Consider the following 19,848-nt stretch of genomic DNA (forward strand, 5'->3'; position numbering starts at 1 on the left):
GCCACACTCCTGCCTGCCTCTGCTCATGGTGACAAACAGATGCTGAGATCCCAACCTGAGCCAGAGTGGCTGCTGCTGTGAAATCAGGTATAAGTTTGGATTCAATGGCAAAAAATGTCCTGTGAAGTGTCTAAAAAAACCTACTTTGCTAAATTAGCCTAGCAAGATTTATCCCATCTTTTAATTAATCATTACTAGAGAGGTTGTTGAAAGTCTTTGCACATTTTTTATTGGTCCTAGTGGGAAGAAATCCATTTTAAAATGGAAATTAATATAATATCTACATGGCCTTCTTCAGTGAATTTTTTTTTTTTACTTAGCAATATTGTAGAGTTACAAACCATACATCATGTCCTGTGCTGCCCAGAATCAATTTCTTCACAGAGGAAAACCAGAAATGTGCTCCCTCACCAATGCAGGATATAAAGTGAATGAAGCTGAGGGTGGGAAGAAAGGCAAAACACAACCAAGCAAGTAAATCTTACAGACGTAGCCCATATCCATTTTTTCCTGATCAATGGAACTCTGTAGGCATGTTCACAAAATTTAATTAAGTTCTGTTCCCCAAGAAATCTATGTGCAATGTTTCCCTGCAATTATTTATTTACTGTCTGCCATGTAGCTTTTAGCTTTCCTCGGGAGAATTCTGGATTTCTGCTGCATTTCCATCAGCAGAGGCTGCTTCCAGAGGCTTTGGGGGAGGGTTTGCTCTTCCCTCTCTGCCTGTGGGTTGATTATCCTCTTGCAAAGAAAACCTGGGAATGTTTTTAGACACACTTCAGTGTCATGGAGTCCCAGAACCAGGCATGCTTTGGGCTGGAAGGGACCTTAAAGCCCAGACAGTGCCACCCATGCCATGGGAGGGAAGGGAAGGGAAGGGAAGGGAAGGGAAGGGAAGGGAAGGGCACAGCTGGGTCGCCCTGAAGCTTCTCAGCTCCAGGCTGGAATTCTGACGGTGTTTGTAGCAAAGGCACGAGCAAAAGCAGGACCAGCAGCGTTCAGCTGAAGCCCAGCTGCTGTGCTGCCAGCCAGGGATGCTGTGGAGCCAGGGCTGCTGGCAGCCAGGCTGGGGCTGGTCCCGTCTGCTGTTGTGGCTCCACAGGCAGTGGATCTGTGTGGGGCTGGCACAGCGTGCAGCAGGCATCCCCAGGGGTGGGAACCATCCCATGACAGGAACAGAGCAGCCTCAGCCAGCCCTGGATCCCCTGGCTTATCTGCAGGAACCAAAGAGGCTGTGGAGCCGCTCAGGGAGAGGTGGGCAAATCTGTCACCCTCCCCCAGAGCAGGGCCTGGCTGCCAACGTGCCACCTGCCTCCCTGCAGCCTGCCAGGGACACGTGGGCTGCTGCTGGAGGGAAGGGAGGGAGGCAATTATTGACAGTTTCGAGTGGATCAGCTCCAGTCCTTCGAGTCTCATCACAGCAAGGATTATTAGGGCTTCTTAAACACAGAAAACTTGTGTGAAGTGAAATGATGCTTCCTAGGAACAAGCCAAGCATTTTGAAGATTTAGAAATGGAAATAAGGTAGAGCAGGGTTTGATCCTCTCCACCAGTGACTTCCACTAGATCTGGCACCTGGGCTCTCCCCAGCCCTGGAGATGTCACTGAGCTGTGAAAATTCTTCCCACACACCAAACTTAAAGGAACTCTTCAATCTCTCTGCACGAAATGGCACCTCTTGACTTCTGCCTTCACCTACAGGACTCTAAAGCAGCAGATTCTTTAATCAAGTCCTTACCAGTGAAAGCATTTTTATCAGCATCCTTATTTAAATACTCTTTGTCTACACAAGGGAAGGCATAGAAGGTTTCTGTCTGCAGACCCTGCTCTGAGGGAAGGGAGTGATTTAATCCTCACGTAATACAAGTGCATTGACTTGAGAGAATAGAGGGTTTGTTCTCCTGAATGCTCACAAATTAATGAAATCAAGAATACCTGGAGACTGCTCTTCTCCCAGCTAGAAAGGAGAGGTTTTGCATCCTGGTAATGGTGGCCGTGCCAGGGAGAGCAAAGCCACCCGTGGGCTGGGTTAAACAGTGCCCAGGGGAGTTCCTCAGGCTGGGGACAAAACCTCTCTCACCAGGACGCTGTGGCTCAAGAGGTGATGGCAGGATTGAGGCAAAGTCACCCTGTGCTGGCAGGAGGGGTCAGGCACTGGGGTTAAAGCAGGGCCAGGGCAGTGCCCGTCCCTGCGCTGGCACTGCCGGGCACCTCCAGGGCTGGGGCAGCTCTGGGGAGCCCTGGAGGGGCTGGAGAGTGGCCAGGGCAGGAACAGGGCTGGGAAGGGCTGGAGAATTCCTGAGGGAACTGGAAAGGGGCTGGAGAATTGCTGAGGGAGCTGGGAAGGGGCTGGAGAATCCCTGAGGGAGCTGGGAAGGGGCTGGAGAATCCCTGAGGGAGCTGGGAAGGGGCTGGAGAATCCCTGAGGGAGCTGGGAAGGGGCTGGAGAATCCCTGAGGGAGCTGGGAAGGGGCTGGAGAATCCCTGAGGGAGCTGGGAAGGGGCTCAGCCTGGAGAAAAGGAGGCTCAGGGGGCCCTTGTGGCTCTGCACAGCTCCTGCCAGGAGGGGACAGCCGGGGGGTCGGGCTGTGCTCCAGGGAACAGGGACAGGAGCAGAGGGAACGGCCTCAGGCTGGGCCAGGGCAGCTCAGGGTGGGCACAGCAGGAATTTCCCCATGGAAAGGGTGCTCAGGCACTGGAACTGCCCAAGGAGGTTTGGATCCCCGTCCCTGGAGTGTCCCAGGAAGGGCTGGAGGTGGCACTCGGGGCTCTGGGCTGGGGACAGGGTGGGGACAGGGCACAGCTGGGACTCGCTGGGCTGGGAGGGCTTTTCCAGCCTCAGGGATCCCGGGATTCTGGGACTCTGTGATAGCTTGTCACAGTCAAACTCCTGAGACTGAAGGAACCCAAGTTCCAAGAAGCTTTCAGCGACATTTTTCCGCCAGTGGCCTCTAAGGCAGCCCAGCTGCTGTTAAGCAAAGCACATTAAACACATTCCCTGTGTCACAAGGAGAGATTCACCATGGCAGCCTTTGCCATTAGCCAGCCCCGTGGGAGCACACGCTGCCAGGGCAGAGCTGCACGAATGCTGGGCCAGCTCTGCACTGGGGAGCTGCTGCAGCTCTGCTGGGCTCAGCACAGCCCCTGCCATTAGCCCGAGCTCCTCAGAGCTGCTCTTCTGACTCTAAAAACCATCAACAAGAAAGGGCATCAATAATATAATAAATGGCATTATTTATGCATAAAAATTACGTTACCGCTGACCACCACTGGACCATTAATTCAGAAACAGAATTCCCTCTGCAGTTCCACAGGAGGACAATGGTCATTTATTTTCCCCACAATTATGCTGTAACATCAAACCAAAGGAAAAAGCCCCAGGCAGCCTCTTGAGGCCCAGCTCCCTGCACTGACTGATGGTCAGGAGAGAAAACCAAAGAAAAGCAAAGCCAACATTTAGAACAAGCAGTAACTCCTCAAATTCCTTGTGGTTGATTTTGGCACGTTAGAACAAGGGGGTTTGAGACCTTCAGTGAGGCACCTCAGCGTTTCCCCTACACTCAGCTGCCACATGGCAACACACTGAGGCAATGGCACTGAGAGAGAAAATCCTGCTCCAGCTGTCTGTGAGAGCCCATCATGGCTCCTGGTGCTAGATTTAGTGTAAGTGGTGGTCAAAAATCACATTTTTACAGGAGCATCAAAGGGCAGATTTGCAATAAGCCATGTTCACCTCCCTGCCTCGGGATCAGCCTCTGAGATCCTTCAAGGGACCAGTGCTGGACTTGCCCACAGCAGTGAAAGCTCTGAGCTGAGAGAAATCCAGTGACAGTCCCTTTGCAGGAGCACAAACACGTTCCCAAGCTCTCTGGTGGTGTGGTCTTTCCTCACTCAAGATTTGCTTGGAGTTTTTGGCTTTGGAAATATTTAAAGTGCAAAATTCAGTCAAAATCAGCATGTTCCACTGGGTTCTATTTCAGCCTGATTTAATTCCACTGTAAAAATACACTCTGATTCAGATTGATGGAAATTCGATCTGAAGTCCTGAAATGAGTCTCCTCCAAAATATGCAGAGAGGATTTTTTTCTCTAAACTCGGCTTTGAGGCCCTGGCCAAAGCCTGAACCAGGAGGGCAGTGCTGGGTCTGCTCCCAGCTGCAGCCCCTGCTCAGACCCGGGCTGGGAGCGTCCCTCAGGCTGCTGCTCCCTCCTGACTCTTCCAGGAACACTCCCAGAGCTCAGGAGCTTCCTCCTCCTTGGGATTTAGTGTTTGGGGATGTTGTACTCACTTTCCAACATCACAGCAGCAGGATTGCCAGGATGGATTGCAGACCAGGATGGCCAGACTTCTCCTCACTTTGTTTCTGGCAGAGGAATTTTTCAGCTGCCCTAACAGCTAATCAATGAGCTCCTGGAAATCGTTAATCACGTCGTTAGGAGAGTCACAGGCAGTGCAGGGAAATCTGTAACAGGAGTGATGTATGAGCAGCTCTGGATGGGAAGGACATGAGCGAGAGTCGATGGAGAGGGGTCAGCAGGGGCACCCTCCAGCTGACCAATTTACATTTGTGGGCATTTCAACCCAGCCTGGACCAGCTACTGAAATGCAAAACAGAGCTAACAGCTCCAGACTTCTCACTCTGCTTCAAACGCTGTTGGACAGCTGACTTAGCAAGCTGCTTTGGGGAAACTAAGGAGAACAGCCCAGCCAGGCTCTGCTGGGCATTCCCTACTCCGTTCACTCAGCCCCTGCTAGCAGAGATAAAGCCAAGGGACAATCACTCCAGGGGACAATCACTCCCAGGGACAATCACTCCAGGGGATGCTTGCTCCAGAAGCCATAGAGCCATGGAACCATGGAATGGGTTGGGTTGCAAGCCCTGCTCTCCACACCCTGGTGAAAAGTGCCTCTGTGTAAGCCCAGAGTGCTGGGAAGGCTCAGCCAGGCCCCGAGCCTGGGAGCACGCCAGGCTCCTGCACTGGGCCAGGAAGGGACACGTCAGCCCAGCACTGGGCTCCTGTACCACCCTGAGGCCTCAGAGCGGCCCCGGGAGAAGCCAGGAGGTGTTCCTGGTGTTCAGCTCTTCCCAAATCATCCCCTGAGCACCCTCCCCTACCGAGGAGTTCTGCAGCTTCAGCTCCTCTGTCCCTTTAGCACTGGGAGCAGCGTTAGGAGGCCCAATAATGGCAGCAATGGTTGAGTGTAATTCAGAATTAACTCGAGTACATCTGAAAGTAGTGGGGCAATCACTGCCACAGGATTCTTGGGTCTGGCCAGCTCAGGCAGCATTACACCTCAGTGACAATTGAAGTGACTCCACCAAGCCTAAAGCACTTTAGTCTATTTTCTTTTTTCATAAAAAATACAATTTTGAGCAAGAAAGCTCAAAGAAAAAAGGGATCTTCTTTCTGTGTGCAAAGATGTAATTTAGATTATCCTTCGTGTCTCCACATTTACTGTACGTTAGCCTTGAACTTGAAAAGCCGAAAAAAAAAAAAAAAGAGGAGAAACTGAGAAAATATTGTGGTTACAAAATAAAACAAATCCAGGATGGCTGGACAGAAAAAAAACCAACCTGCTGCAAGGAAGTGTTTGTCTGTGTGCACAATATGTTGCTGGTGTTTATTGAACGGCAAATGCCGGGCCCTGTTTTCTCACTTGCACTCCTTCACTCTTTCTGTTTTCCTGAGAGCCACAGCTACATTTCAGCAAACTCTGGAAGGGGCCAGCCCTCACCAGGCTGAAGGAGCCGCAGGAAGGGGCTGCAGGGAGCCCTCCCAGCCCTGCCCAGGGAACGGCTCACCCCGGCCAGGAGTGCCACCCCGGGGCAGCAGAGCGGGCATCCCCATGCCCACAGCCTGCCTGGCACACTGCTGCTTCCAGCACAGCAAACCCTGCTCAGCTGCCACACGGGGCTGCGGGACCTCTGTGCTGCTCCTGGCACACGGCCAGCTCAAGGCTGCACTCCCAAATACATTGATTTTTTTTTCCCCCCCTAAATGCCAGCTCTCCTTGGTTAATCCGTTAGTCACTGTGGTCTTTTTGCGGATCACAGAGCAGCAGCAGCAGCACTGCCGTGCCTCCCGTCCCTCCCCGCCGGCCCTGTGGCAGCGTCGGTGGCTGGGGACAGCCAGGATGTGCCCACAGCTGTGCCCACGGCCAGGCCCTGGCTGCACCGGCCTCACGGGGTGTTTCCAGTGCCCCTGGCACTCCGGTGCCCCTGGCACGCTGCCCTCCTGGCACCTTGGGAAGGGAGGGAACTCACAAACTGCAGGCCACAACCCGCTGGGCACGGCTGCAGGCAGTGCTGGTTTATCTCCTCAGCCACAGAGCCCTTCCTTCCCCAGAGTCACGGACAGAGGGACAGGGGGACAGGGGGATGGAGAGACAGGGGGACTGAGGGACAGAGGGATGGAGAGACAGGGGGACTGAGGGACAGAGGGACAGGGGGACTGAGGGACAGGGGGACAGAGGGACAGGGGGACTGAGGGACAGAGGGACAGGGGGACAGAGAGACAGAGGGACTGAGGGACAGGGGGACAGGGGGACAGGGGGACAGAGGGACAGAGGGACAGGGGGACAGAGGGACACGGCTCCTCCTTGGCAGCAGCCTGCCTGGCTGCTGGGCAGCTGCTGGGCCAGGGGTTGTCCCCATGGCTGGAGGTGCTTGGAGCAGGGGCCAGGTGTGGACAGACACGTGGCAGTGCACAAGGGTCAGACCTGAGGGTCACTGAGTGCTGGGCAGACACAGGCCAGGAGCCAAAGCCATCCTTGCTGCCTCCCAACGTCACTTTCTGTACATTGTTAGAGCAAACCCTGAGCCCTAAACCCAACCGAGTCTTTTGTCCAGTTTTGCTTTGCTTGCTTACTGAGCAGCAGATTCTTGGCCTAATCTTACAATCAGATTTGACACAACTGGTTTCCAATAAATAACAGCTTTTTTCATCTATGGAATAACTCTAATCAACAACTCTGCAGGTTTTTCAGTCTGCCCTGACAAACTGGGAGAGCAAAAAAGCTTGGAGCAAGGTCCTCCAGCCATGAACAGACTGACAGACCTGGCTGGTGGCAGCCCCAGCACCTGCAGATGATCATCCTGGTGAGAGGGTTTGCTTTGGCAAGAGGAACCAGAGGCACGGATGATGACAATAATTACCTGGAAACAGAAACATCTCCTGTCAGCGGGGAAGAAGCTTGCATTATTCATTGGATTAGACTTCATTTTGCTCACTTTGGGGTCATTTTGATCTTCACTGATTTGAAACCAGACAGAAGCAGCTCCTGGACCATGTGACAGTATTGGTTTAAAGAGAACTGGGAGATGTTCCTCTCCCACATCTTGCCTGTTTGACAGCGCAGCTGTGGGTGTCACTGTGCAAAGACTGCTCCGTTTTGTGAGTCAAATTTCTGCCACACAATGAATTTGTGAGTCAGTGGTAGGCACATCAGTATGGGATCCTTTAGCTCAGCCACACACGCACAGTGACAGGCCCCAGCTGGCTGCAGCAATCCCAAATGGATCCTGCTGAAAAGCAGACACCAGGATTATCCCAGGGAACGGTGTCCAAGGGACAGGCATCGGGGAATCTCACCCGACATTTCTCCTTCCTCCTGCACGTCCCCACCCAACAGGATTCATCTGTTTATCCCAGGACACTCTGAAGCCTACTTCACCAACATCTCTGCCCATCAGCCTCCTGCCAGCAGCTGCGAGGCACACCTGGCCAGCTCCTGCACAGAGCGAGGTGGGGCCCAGCATCCCCAGGGTCCCAGAGTGAGCAGAGAGCACTGGGCCTGCAGGAGCATCATTCATCCATCCTTGGCTTCCAGAGCCACAGCACCAGCAACATCCCACCTCTTCCTTTGCACATCTGCAGTGCCTGGAACGCTCCCTGTGTGCAGCTGTGAAAGGGCCAGTGCAAGGAAAGGCTCCACCAAATCAGAGAAACCATCCTGACTGTCAGCCTCTCTCAGAGAGAGGTGGGACACGGCTCCAGGGTGCTGCCACGTGAGATGGGGCTGGCAGGCAGTTTCATGCCATGCCATGCCACGCCCGGCCGTGTCCCTGAGGTCCCAGCTGCCCGCAGGCACAGGCACACACCCCGCTGTGGCACGGCGCTGCTGGCAGAAGCTCGGGCCCTGTCCCTTCCCACGCCGCTGTTCTGCTCTCCTGGCAGCCCCGGCAGCCACGCTCAGGGTGCCACCCCAGGGCTGGCACAGCTGCGGGACTGGGAGGAGGCAGAGTGCTGGTTGGTGCTGCCACGGCCCAGGAACGGGGCCGGGCTCTGGGGGGCTGAGCCAGCCCGGCCGCTGTCACAGCCCCCGCCCCCAACACCGCCAGATGTCACCAGATGTTCACAAACACTTTCAGTTCATCACGTTATAAAGGCTGAAAACAGGCGAAATGAAGACCCGAGCAGAGGCTGTTCACCCTCTTCAAAAATGAGAGAGCTTGGAGATGAGGTTTTACTTTAAGATCGTTCAAGCAATAGTGGGGGGGACCCATAAAATGGTCCTGGTCAGAAATCCATAGCCAGGAGAAAATTTAAGGAAATGTCTTTGCTATAGGAGAAGCCAGAGGGAAAGGAAATGCGTGAGCAGCTCCTCAGCTCTCATCCCCCTCCCCTCCTGCGAGCAGGAGCCTGGCAGTGCCCTGTGCCCACCCCTGTGCCCACCCCTGCTGGCCCATGCCAGCCTGTCCCCAAGCCCAGCCTGTCCCATGGGGGGCTGGCATGAGCAGCCCCTCAGCTCTCATCCCCTCCCCTCTGCGAGCAGGAGCCTGGCAGTGCCCCGTGCCCACCCCTGTGCCACCCCCCCGGGAGCTGTGTGTCACAGCACTGCTGGCCCATGCCAGCCTGTCCCCAAGCCCTGCCTCGGCCCATGGGGGGCTGGCTGGAGCCTGGCTGTGCCCCTGCTGTGCCCCTGCCCCGGGCTCTCCTCAGCAAACAGCTCGGGGCTGGCAGTGCCAGGCTGATCCTGGGCTTGGGGCTGGCAGTGCCAGGCTGATCCTGGGCTCGGGGCTGGCAGTGCCAGGCTGATCCTGGGCGTGGGGCTGGCAGTGCCAGGCTGATCCTGGGCTCGGGGCTGGCAGTGCCAGGCTGATCCTGGGCTCGGGCTGGCAGTGCCAGGCTGATCCTGCAGGGCTCGCCTCCCCCACAGGAGCACTGTCTGTCTCGAACAGCCCCTAAGAGCACCGGAAGGGCCCGTGGGACAAAGGGCCATGCAATATTGATGGGGCAGTGCTTCGCCGGCACACGCTGTACCGTGTGAGAGCTGCTCAGCTCACACCCCCTCCCCTCCATCTCAGCCACTTTCAGATGGATTAGAACATGAAAAATGCTCTTTATTGTGCCAACCACAGGCATTTTCCTCCCCGGTGCTATTTGGAGCATACAATGTGCTTGGTGTATTGAAACACCACTCCTCCCTGTATTCTTCCTTCTTTGGAACTAATCATCCATTTCCAGCTAGGAAGATTTCCTCCAACAGGCCTTTCACAGGAGCTCCTGAGCAGCCCTGCAAAGACCACCTCTGCCTCTGCCTCCTCAGTTGTGTTAGACACCTCCCAGGTTCAGGCCCATTGACCTGCTCACAGCAGCTCCATGATTAATGCTTACACAGGCACAGCTGGCAGCATCTAAAGAGATAATTATGGCTCAGCAGCTGCAGAGGAGATGCCATGTTCCACTGCAAAGCCAGATGTCAGTTTTATTGGCCCTCAAAGTTTCAGATGAAAGGCTTTGGGACAATAGGAGTGGAATTATTTCAGGAGATTTGGAGAGGGAGCTCCTTTGCGGCAGGTGAATTGTGGAGCCTGCTCTCAGGGCAGCCCTGAGCGTGGGCCAGGGAAGATCCACAGCTGGAGCTCCATGGCAGCAGCAGCAGCACCAGGCAGAACTGAACCACTCAGGCTGGGACAAGAAAGGGTCATCTGGGACCACAGCCACGGCTTTGGCTTCTCCCTGGGGAAGGACCCTCTGAAAAATCCACCTCTGAAACTGCATCAGTGTCAAAACCCCGCAAAACCCACCAGAGCCAAATCCTGTTGAACTGGATAGGAATCTTTCCAGGAGCTTCAATTGGATTTAACTGATGAGAGAAGATTTTGTGACACCTGCTATGGACTTTCATTCTCCAAAATTTCTACAGTACCTCTCCTCTTGGTCCCTACCCTGGCTGAAGTGATGTGGGAGCAGTGTGCAATCCTTTAAGGTAAAAATTTCAGAAATATGAAAATCAGGAGTCTGTTTTACTAATTTAGGGAAAGCCTATGTTCATCCTCTCTTCAATTAGCAGAGATCATTGTGCCTATAAAGAACTTATATTTTTTCCTTATTTTAAATAGAAATGCCAGCACAATTTTTCTAATCCATTCCTTTACCTACATTAATTCTCCTCTTAGAACTTGTACAAGACACTGTAATTTCAAGCAGAAGCTTCTTAATAACACAAATCATCTATCCCTGTCGGAATATAAGCGGATCCATGACCTTAGAACTATTTTGCTAAGAAATCCAGCTAGAAAACTAATTTTAAGTAAATCTACAGATGTCAAAAACCCAGATGGCTTTTCAGGATGCTAACTTAAGCTTCATTGCATAAGCAGATTAGGGCTGCCTGTTGAGCCCCACACAAGGGTAGATGGCACTGAATCCATGGAGTTACACCCAAGCTGTTCACTTCCCGATGCATCTTCCATCAAAAACTTTTGTCAGCTCCCCACACCAGGAGCCTGCTCACTGTGAGCACCACACCCAGGGTGGCACCTCTGCGTTCTCCCTCCATCCCTCTGTCCCTGTGTCCCTCTCTCCCTCTGTCCCTCCACCCCAAGGCCACCAGCCAAAGCAGCAGCTGGCTACACTGATGGATGGGACAATTGTTCCATCCTTCGTCCTCCTCAAATGAAAATGGAGGCAAACAGCCTCACGAGCCTCTCAAATGTTTTGGCACAGCAGAAGTGGAACGATTTTCTGGTGCGGACTCGCGGGATCCAGATTACCCCGGTGTTACCACTGGTAACCAGGCTGAGTGAGCCCTTGAGCACTCCAGCTCAGGGCAGCGAGCAGCGCGGCTCCGATGTGGCTGCAGGAAGCAGGGCACACACTTCTCCTGGAGAGGACACTCGCTTTTCCACGGGCGTGTTGCATAACGAGGCCCGGCCCCTGCCCCTCTCTGCTCCGAGCCCCATTCCAGAGCGCAGCAGCTGCCTCTGAGAGCGCCCCGCTGAAACGCGGCCAGAGAGACGGAATTGTGTTTTCCCCTCCCTGCGTGGCAGCGTGTCAGCGCTGCTGACAGATGGCTTGGCCGCCCGTGCCTGGTGATTACCAAGCCTCTATTACCTTTGCAAAGTGAATCCCAGCCGAAGGTTTTCTGTAATGAGTTTCGCAGCGTTTGCGCGCTCGGTTCGCGTCCCACGCGTCCCGGGCAGCGTGCGAGGCACCCGGGTGCTGATTTACGGCGCCAGAGGCACCGCGTCCTCCGGGCACAGGCTCGGCGCTTTCGGCAGTCTGTGCTGCCACCTAGCCAGGCCCGGCTCAGCCCCGCCGCCCCTGCACGGCCCCACGGCAACGTGTCCCCCCGGATCCGGGGCTGCGGGCACGGGGCCGGCGCTCCCGGGAACGCTCGGTCGGCGGCACGGCAGCCGCGCCTCTCCCCCGCGCCGCCGGTACTTACGGTAGAAGACGTATTCGGTGTAGCTGGACCAGACCTTGTCGTCTGTGTACTGGTTGACGAAGGAAGCCGTCACCGAGGAGTTACAGGCCACCATGTGGAATCCACACTCGGACAACATGTCAAAAGCCCTCTCCAGGTGCTTGAACTTGAGATAAAACCTGGAGGTGTACCTCTCTGGAGCCCTGTCCGGGTCTCTGCTTTCATTCAAACTTTCTCCAAAAACCTCTTTGACCAAAGAAATCCTTCCACAAACCAAAATCCTTGGGACCCTCCTGAATTTGGCATCTGCTTGGCTCTCCCTGCCAACAGTGCACGAGCCACGGTAGCCGATGGTGATGAATCCCCACTTGCGGTCTGGCGGTAGGAGCGACGAGGGGGGGCATATTCTGGAGTCGCTGCCCTGGGACACCTCTTCGTAGTCACTGTGGCAATAATCATCAGGGCTTTGCTTGTTGTCGTCGGGAGTCAGGAGCTTGACCAAGTCCGGGAGCTGGAAGTACTCAGCCTCCCTCCTGAGCCTTCCCCTCTCTGGGAAGTGGTCGGGCAGAACCACTTGTTTGTCCCTGAGATAGTCCAGAATATAGCGGAACAGGAAACCATCTCTGTCGATGAAGAATCTTCCCTTGGAGTCCTTGGCCAGATCGTTGGCAGTGTCTCTCTTTGGGGTGAACATTTTCCAGAGCAGGGAGTGAGGGGTGCCAACCAAGGTGGAGTGGCGAGTGAAGTAAACCTGGCCGCCCACGTTGAGCTCCACCACCTCGGGGAAGGAGTGCAGCCCCGTGCCCTGCTCCCGGGCAGGAAGGTAAGTCCTGCAGTTGCCACTCAGAGCCATTGTAGTTGAAACTGGAAATCAGCAGCACGGAGAAGCAGGACTATCAGTCACATCAGAGGATAGAATAAAGCTCCCAACATTAAGAAGAAACAAGTGGGAAATGAGACGTGAGAAAATAAAAGCACCCAAAAGGATTGTTTAAAAGAAAAATTGGAATTGTCCATGAGTGACAGTGTGGTAGAAGTGGTTTATACACTGAGCCACGGAGGCTGGAGGCTGGAGAGCAATCACCTCATGACATGAAATCACATCATCAGATCTTCCAACAAAGCCATCAAAATCAAGGTCAAGCCAAGCCAATGGTCCTTCACAGGTCTGTGAAAAGGGAACAAAACCAAGGCACAAATTACTCTTCTAAGCATCACAGCTGCTGCAACAGAGAAAAGCAGAGCAGTTTGTAGAGCCAAGCTAAATCTGCTAAATAGGTCTCTCTTTTTTTTTGGCAAGTTCTACACTTCTATTTCACAAGTATTCATCAATGGAAGGGCTACATATGACTCCACTGTTTAAAAGAAACTGCATACTTCATCTTTAAAGAAACAACTAAATTAGACATGCACATGAGGGAACAAGAACGGGGAGTCTTACCTTGGTTACAATTAATGCATAGTTCTTGTAAAGAAAACCAAAATGTCAAGACACTCAGAACACACATACAGGCACACAGGGTCCGGGTAGTGTGAATCCGATCCCAGCAAGGGACAGCAAAGGCAAGAGAAGTGCTCTTAGCAGCATCCGCGGAGGTCTCAAGTGTTAAACCGAGTCACAGGGAAGTTAACCGTGGCGGGTGACGAGGAAACCAGTACATACAGCACGGCGGAAGAAAATAAATAAATAAACAAACAAATAAATAAATTAAATAATTCCCGAGTGGATGCGCTGGGCTGGGGGAGCGGGAGGGCAGCGGGGGCGCGTCCGCCGGCCCCGATGACTTGCAGAAAGCCCGCAGCCTGCGCTAGGCACTGCCGGGCTCCGGCGGCTCCCGCGGCGGCAGCGCGGCCGGCGGCTCCCCCATGGCCCGCCGGGACCGCCGGCACCGCCGGGGCCGCCCCGCGCCGCGCTCCGCTCCGCCCCGCTCCGCGGACAGCAGCAGCACCGCGGACAGCGCCGGTCACCGCCTCGCCCGGGCCGGGCCGGGCTGCGCTGCCGCCCGCGGCTCTCCGCCCGAGCTGCGGTGCAGTCCCTCCCGCTCCGTCCCCTCGGCCGGCAGCGCCCGACCCGTGCCCGCCCGCAACGTGCCTGTCCCGGCTGCGCGGGGTCCCAGCGGCGATGCGGGCTGGCAGCGCGGGCGCTCCCGGTGCGCGCGGCCGCGGCTGCCGGGCGGGACCGGGACTCGCTCCCGCTGCCGCCGCTCCTCATCTCCCCGGAGCCGGCAGGGAGGGGACCCGCCGCGGGGCGCGGGAGGGAGGAGGAGGGACCGGGGGCGGCTCCGGCGGTGCGGAGGACCCGCTCTACTTGTGGGTCTCTAACGGGGAGAGCCGCGGGCGCGCCGGCACCGCCACCTCGCGTCCGTCCCCGCGGCTGGCCCGGCCGCTGCGGGCACGGAGAGAGGAGCCGGCATCCCGGCGGCAGCCGAAACCCAGCGGAGCAGCTGCGGGAGCGGCTGCCCGGAGCACCCACACTGCCGGGAGTCCGCGGGCACGGGGCAGCACAGCCCCGTGACAGCCCCCACCACTTCTGGGCAAAAACACTCTTCTCGGAATGATAACGTATGAGAAAAGTAAGCCTTTTACTCAAGCGTTGACTAAAAGCTTTAGAGTGAAGTCTCTGTGTGACGGAGTCACCATGCAGGAGTAGTTTTTGCTGACTGCACTTAAGTCCCCAGATTCACGGAATATTCTGAGCTGGAAGGGTCAAGGATCATGGAGTCCAGCTCTTAAATAAATCCACACGGGGATTGAATCCACTGCCTTGGTGTATTAGCACCAGCTGAGGCTGCAGATACTTCAGTGAGATTCTTCTAAAAACATGGCAATAATTTAAAACAAAATAGCCAAAAAGAATAATTTTCAAGGCTAAGACAGAAAATCATTACTTGTGTACCTACAGACTTTTCAAATTAAATCTGAGAGCCGAACAGTTAATCAAACCCTTGATTTTTACCTTAATTCATTAATTCTAAGCAACTGCTGCACTGCTGAACAGTTCAGGATTCTCATTTTCAAACCAGCAGAGTCTGGTGCCACTACAGGGTGTGCTGGTTGTGCCTCAGAAAAGCCCAAGTCCTGCATCCTGCCTTTGTGGCTCCGCAGAGCAGCTGAAGCAGTGCAGGTCAAGTGCTCCGTAACCCCTGCACAGAGGATTTAAAGGTGGGATGTGAGATCATGTTCACTTAAATGTCTTCATTACTTTTTTAAGAGCTTGGTGCAGTCAGTGCAGGCAGGATTTAACATCTGCATGACCAGCCAGAGAGATGACAGCTGCCTCTGGGAGTGACAGCGCTGTCCCTGTTCAAAGCAGGGAGAATTGCACCAGCTTTTGCAAATATTTCAGTTGTCCATGCTAGCTCATATGCTGCAATCTAATTAAAATCCATTTCCATAAAGGCAGGGCTGCCATACTGGCAGGGCTTGAAGAATCATTCCCTCTCCCCAGTAGGAGCTGACGGTGCTCAAAGCAGCACGGAGGTGTTTGTGATGTCCCCGTGGGCTGCTCGGGGGCCAGGGCACCACAGCAAGGGGGATGTGCAGGTGCTCAGCGAGCGGGGACAGCAGTTATCCACACCTGGGACTCTGACAAGCTCTAACGAGCATCAGGCACGGATTCCCTGTGATTAGCCAGGAGAGACAGCTCTATGCTCCAAGTCTTTTTGAAACATTATCATCAGAATTGCCCTTTGAAAAGAACAAAAACCATAGAATTTTAATCACAACAGCTTTAGAAATGCAACTGCACTTTTCAAATAGTAATGAAAGCAATTCAGCACCTGCTTTTATTTCTTCACATGGGACGTTCCAATCATTTCACTGTAACACAATTTCCTTTGATGAAATGACTTCAGGAGTAAAAGCATCACGTAATGCTCCCCAGCTAAATACAAGCCATGGGCCAAATCCATCAAAATGCAGTCTGAGAGGGTGAAACTTTAAAATTTGGGCTAAATACATGGTGACCTAAATGTAAAATATGTGTCAGGACCACACGAAGGAGCAACTACAGTTCTGATGGAAGAAAAAAGCAGTGTCCATCAAAGGGAGGAGGATGAAGCACTTCTCACTTCTGATAGATGCCTCCATAGCTTTCAGGACAGGCAAGGCAAAATTTAGCCTGAGCTTGAAGTCTATGTTCCAAAAGCCCCAGCATAGCTGTGCTGGAAACCAGTCCATGAATGCTGTGACATCATTCTCAGGTTGGAGGTCATTCCTTATGACAAAGTGCTAAATTGGCATTTCAGGAAATCATGGAACAACTGACTTTATAGAATTTGGTGGGTGTTAGAAATAGGAGTCTGAAAGCAGCAGCAGTGAGGGCTAGAAAGGAAGCGTTACCTGGGCTGGAGTAGCAGTGTGTGTGTGTGTGTGTATCACCTCCCATCTCCAGAGGAAACACACAGGCTGGAAATTCGAATCAAGTCACCCACACATAGTGAGAAATGTGGAAGCTGTTTATCAGCAACAACACAAGAGCTTTGAGGTGCCTGGAGAAGGAGCAATTGAAAGTAGCAGAAACTGAAGTAGTAATTCTGAGGAAAAAATACATTCAAGTTGGATTTTGGATAGAAGATTCCACCTAAAAAGCCACATGAGAACTTTCATCGCTCTGTGTGATCTTTACACACAATAGTTAAAATAAAAAAGGAAGAAAGAAGAACAGCACTTCCAGTTCCAGGCTTGCACTTTGATTCAGGAACAACTTCAAGGTGCCACCTAAGGATCCTTCAGCCCTGTTCCCTGTAACATTCTGTGCTTCTCAGCAGGCTCGTGTCTGAGTACTGAGCCCAGGCAATGTTTCCCAGGGCAGAATTCCCTCAAGCCAGTGAGAAGAGGGCAGTTTCTGAGAATGGCATGGCAGAGGAACAAGGACATGTCTGGACTGGGCCTGTCATGAGGGCCAGTGGTTTCCCTGAGCAGCAGAAACCGTGTCCTGCACTGGTGCTCCCAGACAGGACTGCCAATCCAGCCTCAACCCACGGCAAAGAGCCTGGGAGGAACCAGGCCCAGATTCCTGCGAGTTCCAGCCCCCTAACCCAGACACCTCTCCAGCAGGGGTGTATCCTTCCCATCACCCAGCTCCAGAGACTGAGCTCCCTGCAAGGCAAGCCAGGCAAGAACAAGTGATACCGAGCTAAATCAGAGATTATCCCCTGATCCAGCAGTGTGAATTACACACAGTGAAATTCTCTTCTGCTCAAATCCAGCAGTACGTGCAAATGGGAAGCCCTAACAAATCTTTCACTTTGAAGAAAAAAGCATAAAGCCACACTAAATGGCTGAGTGTCCCTGAGAAAGGATCTTCCAGCAAAGAGCGTGAGTGCCATGAAGGCGGGTTTATTCACAGAGTAAAGCATTACACAGATTTGCCCTTGATCTTTTATTCATAACTCAAGTGCATAATGTATTTTCATCCCAAACAAGCAAAGGGGAAGAGCAGCTTTCCCAGCTGCTCAGGATGCGAGCACAGGCTGGGAGCAAGGCTCAAATGGAGACACGACATCGCTTTCTGCCATCGTGCATCGCACAGAGAGGGGTCACAGCTCCTGCACAGAAACCTTTGCTCCTTCTGGCCAACACCAGGCCCACAGCACACACACAGCACAAGGTCTGAGCCTTCCGAAAGCTGCCAGTACCAGGGAATCATGTTCCAGTGATCTCCATATCAATCACTGCACATCGGGGAACATTCTGGAGAATAATTGATATATGTGTGCTGACAACTCCTTTGGAATTCCACGGCCACTGTTCAACAAAGCAATCTGCTAGGCAAACAGCCCTGACCCCGAGAGAACCAGCATGTGCAGGCAGGCACAGACCTCATGGACACCGGCAACCAAGGATTAAAATCAAACAAAAATCGCTGCTTTCAGTCTCCCCTCTGCACGGCGCTTCCTTCCTCCCTTTCAAGTTCTGCCATAAGAAGGCCTGTTTCAGCAGACATCTTCCTCCTCTCCTTTCCCATCCTCCCATTCCTCCAGAGTTCTTTGAATAATACTTTTATTCTCAGTCTGATTCAAATTATTCTGTTATTAACACTGGTGTAATTAAAGTAATTAACTTTTTTAACATTACAGCTAAAACAAAGCTTTGGTAGCATTATCATGACACCAGCACTATGTAACCCGTGTACTGACTGAGTACTTTTATGAGTACTTTTACCCTTCCCAGGTTGGAGCCATTTCAAGGTCTCTTGCAAATCCAAATTCCCTGTCCAGGCGGGGCCTGGAGCAATCTGGGCTACGGATGGGGTGAGTTTTAAGGTCCTTTCCACCCCAAAGCAGTGTGGGATTCTGGCATTGTGTGGTAGCCCCCAGTGCAGCTGGAGCTGGTGCCTCGGCGAAGGGATGGTGCCTGCTGTTTGGTGTTTGGTGTTTGGTGTGTGGTGTTTGGTGTGTGGTGTGTGGTGTTTGGTGTGTGGTGTGTGGTGTGTGGTGTGTGGTGTTTGTGTTTGGTGTCTGCTGTTGGGGGTATGGTGTCTGGTGTTTGGTGTTTGGTGTTTGGTGTGTGGTGTTTGGTGTGTGGTGTTTGGTGTGTGGTGTGTGGTGTTTGGTGTGTGGTGTGTGGTGTTTGGTGTTTGGTGTGTGGTGTGTGGTGTTTGGTGCCTCCCAGGCTGCAGCTCCAGGCAGTCCATGGGCTGCCCTCCCCAAAGCTTGGGGAAGGAGCAGCTGTGCAGCTGCAGTGCCTGCCCTCCCCAAACCTTGGGGAAGGAGCAGCTGTGCAGCTGCAGTGCCTGCCCTCCCCAAACCTTGGGGAAGGAGCAGCTGTGCAGCTGCAGTGCCTGCCCTCCCCTTGAACCCAGGGGCTGTGTCAGAGCATCCCCTGCCCCGGAGGGCTGGGAGTCCATCCCGTGACTCCCTACAGCAGTGCTGAGATGCTTGATGCAGGGAGAGCTCATCAATGAAAGCTCGACCTAAGCCGACAGGAAATTCTAATAATCTAAGCAAACCCAAACAGGTTTCTCAAAGGCAAAGAGAGTTTCCCCAGCAGGTCCCAATTACACAGCCCAGTGCCTGGGGTTTGGGTCTCATTTCCCTGCCCAGTGAGCTGCAGCGAGTCACAGCTCAGCCGAGGGGCACTAAGCCGCAGCCATCAGATGCAGCCCGCACACTGTGCATGAACGCTGGCATCTTCTCAGCCTGCAAACACTAATGCTCCTGAAGTGTAAATTTGCATGGAGCAGCTTACTGCACAGTTACTGATCCCTGTTTTCCGTGGCTGTTATTCTGCACTGTACTCCACTCAGCTCTACAAAGTGACACATTTCCTGGGAGCCTGTTCTCAGCAGTGCCATGGACTCTGCACCGTCAGATCTGCTTTGTAGGTGAGATTTGGAACAGGGCTGCAATTTAAAAACAGTCATTTCACCAGCAGAATATTACCTACACGAGTTGTAACAAAATGACTGTAACTGTGTCCTGAGCCAAAATGAATTTAAAAAACCAAAGGAAAAACCTACACGTACTTAAAGCAGGAACAGGGCCTGCGTAATGTCGTGTGCCCCCACGGCTGGTGCTCGGCTCCGGAGGCAGGCAGAGCTCAGAGTACATCATGCACGGCATGGAAACTGGTTCTGGTGTACTCTGAGCCTCGTCACCACACAGCCCTTCAGCGAGGGGTGAAACAGGGACAAAGCAGCAGTCCTGGTCGGCTCATTCGGAAGCTTTAGCCGTGCTTCCTCAGCCGGGGCTTTCCCTGACTGCCGCCTCAGCCAGCAAAGCATGGCCTCTCCTCCCTGTGCTCAGCTCTGGGACATGGGAGAGTTAATAAAAACAAATCCTGGTTAACAGCCTGCTAAAATCCTTTTCCCCAGCCCTGGGGATAAACAGCGAATGACCCTAAAAGGAGCTTCTTCACATGAGAGTGTGTTCACAGCGCCAGTCATGTTTTCCTCATGGGCCCCGCATTCCCAGGTCCTGCAGCTTATTTGGGAGGGGTGGGCCAACAGCCGGGCTGTTACAAGACAAAACGACCCACAGCTCTAGCAAAGCTATTTTTGTGTGGCACAGGAAATTTCTTGTGGACATGTGAAAGGCAGCGAAGCCGCTGCACCGGAGCCACACCGACCCCGTGTGGCTGAGCCTGGCCTCGATATTTCTTGTGGACATGTGAAAGGGAGTGAAGCCGCTGCACCGGAGCCACACCGACCCCGTGTGGCTGAGCCTGGCCTCGAGGGCGGGCCGGGCTGAGGGA

The 19,848-nt window shown here is 53.5% G+C and overlaps 1 protein-coding gene across 1 annotated transcript in view; it reads right to left on the reverse strand.

The window, feature by feature from the left end:
* Window positions 1–12,505, reverse strand: part of KCTD16 (potassium channel tetramerization domain containing 16) — a 57,831-nt gene extending 45,326 nt beyond the window's left edge. The window contains exon 1 of the mRNA XM_041397821.1: window positions 11,674–12,505. Coding sequence (XP_041253755.1) covers window positions 11,674–12,505 — 832 coding nt within the window. The remainder of the gene's footprint in view (window positions 1–11,673) is intronic.
* Between the last annotated feature and the right edge of the window lie 7,343 nt (window positions 12,506–19,848).

This window comes from Onychostruthus taczanowskii, unplaced genomic scaffold (genome assembly GCF_017590055.1).
Source record: "Onychostruthus taczanowskii isolate IOZ18803 unplaced genomic scaffold, ASM1759005v1 scaffold14, whole genome shotgun sequence".
Classification (NCBI taxonomy): domain Eukaryota; kingdom Metazoa; phylum Chordata; class Aves; order Passeriformes; family Passeridae; genus Onychostruthus; species Onychostruthus taczanowskii.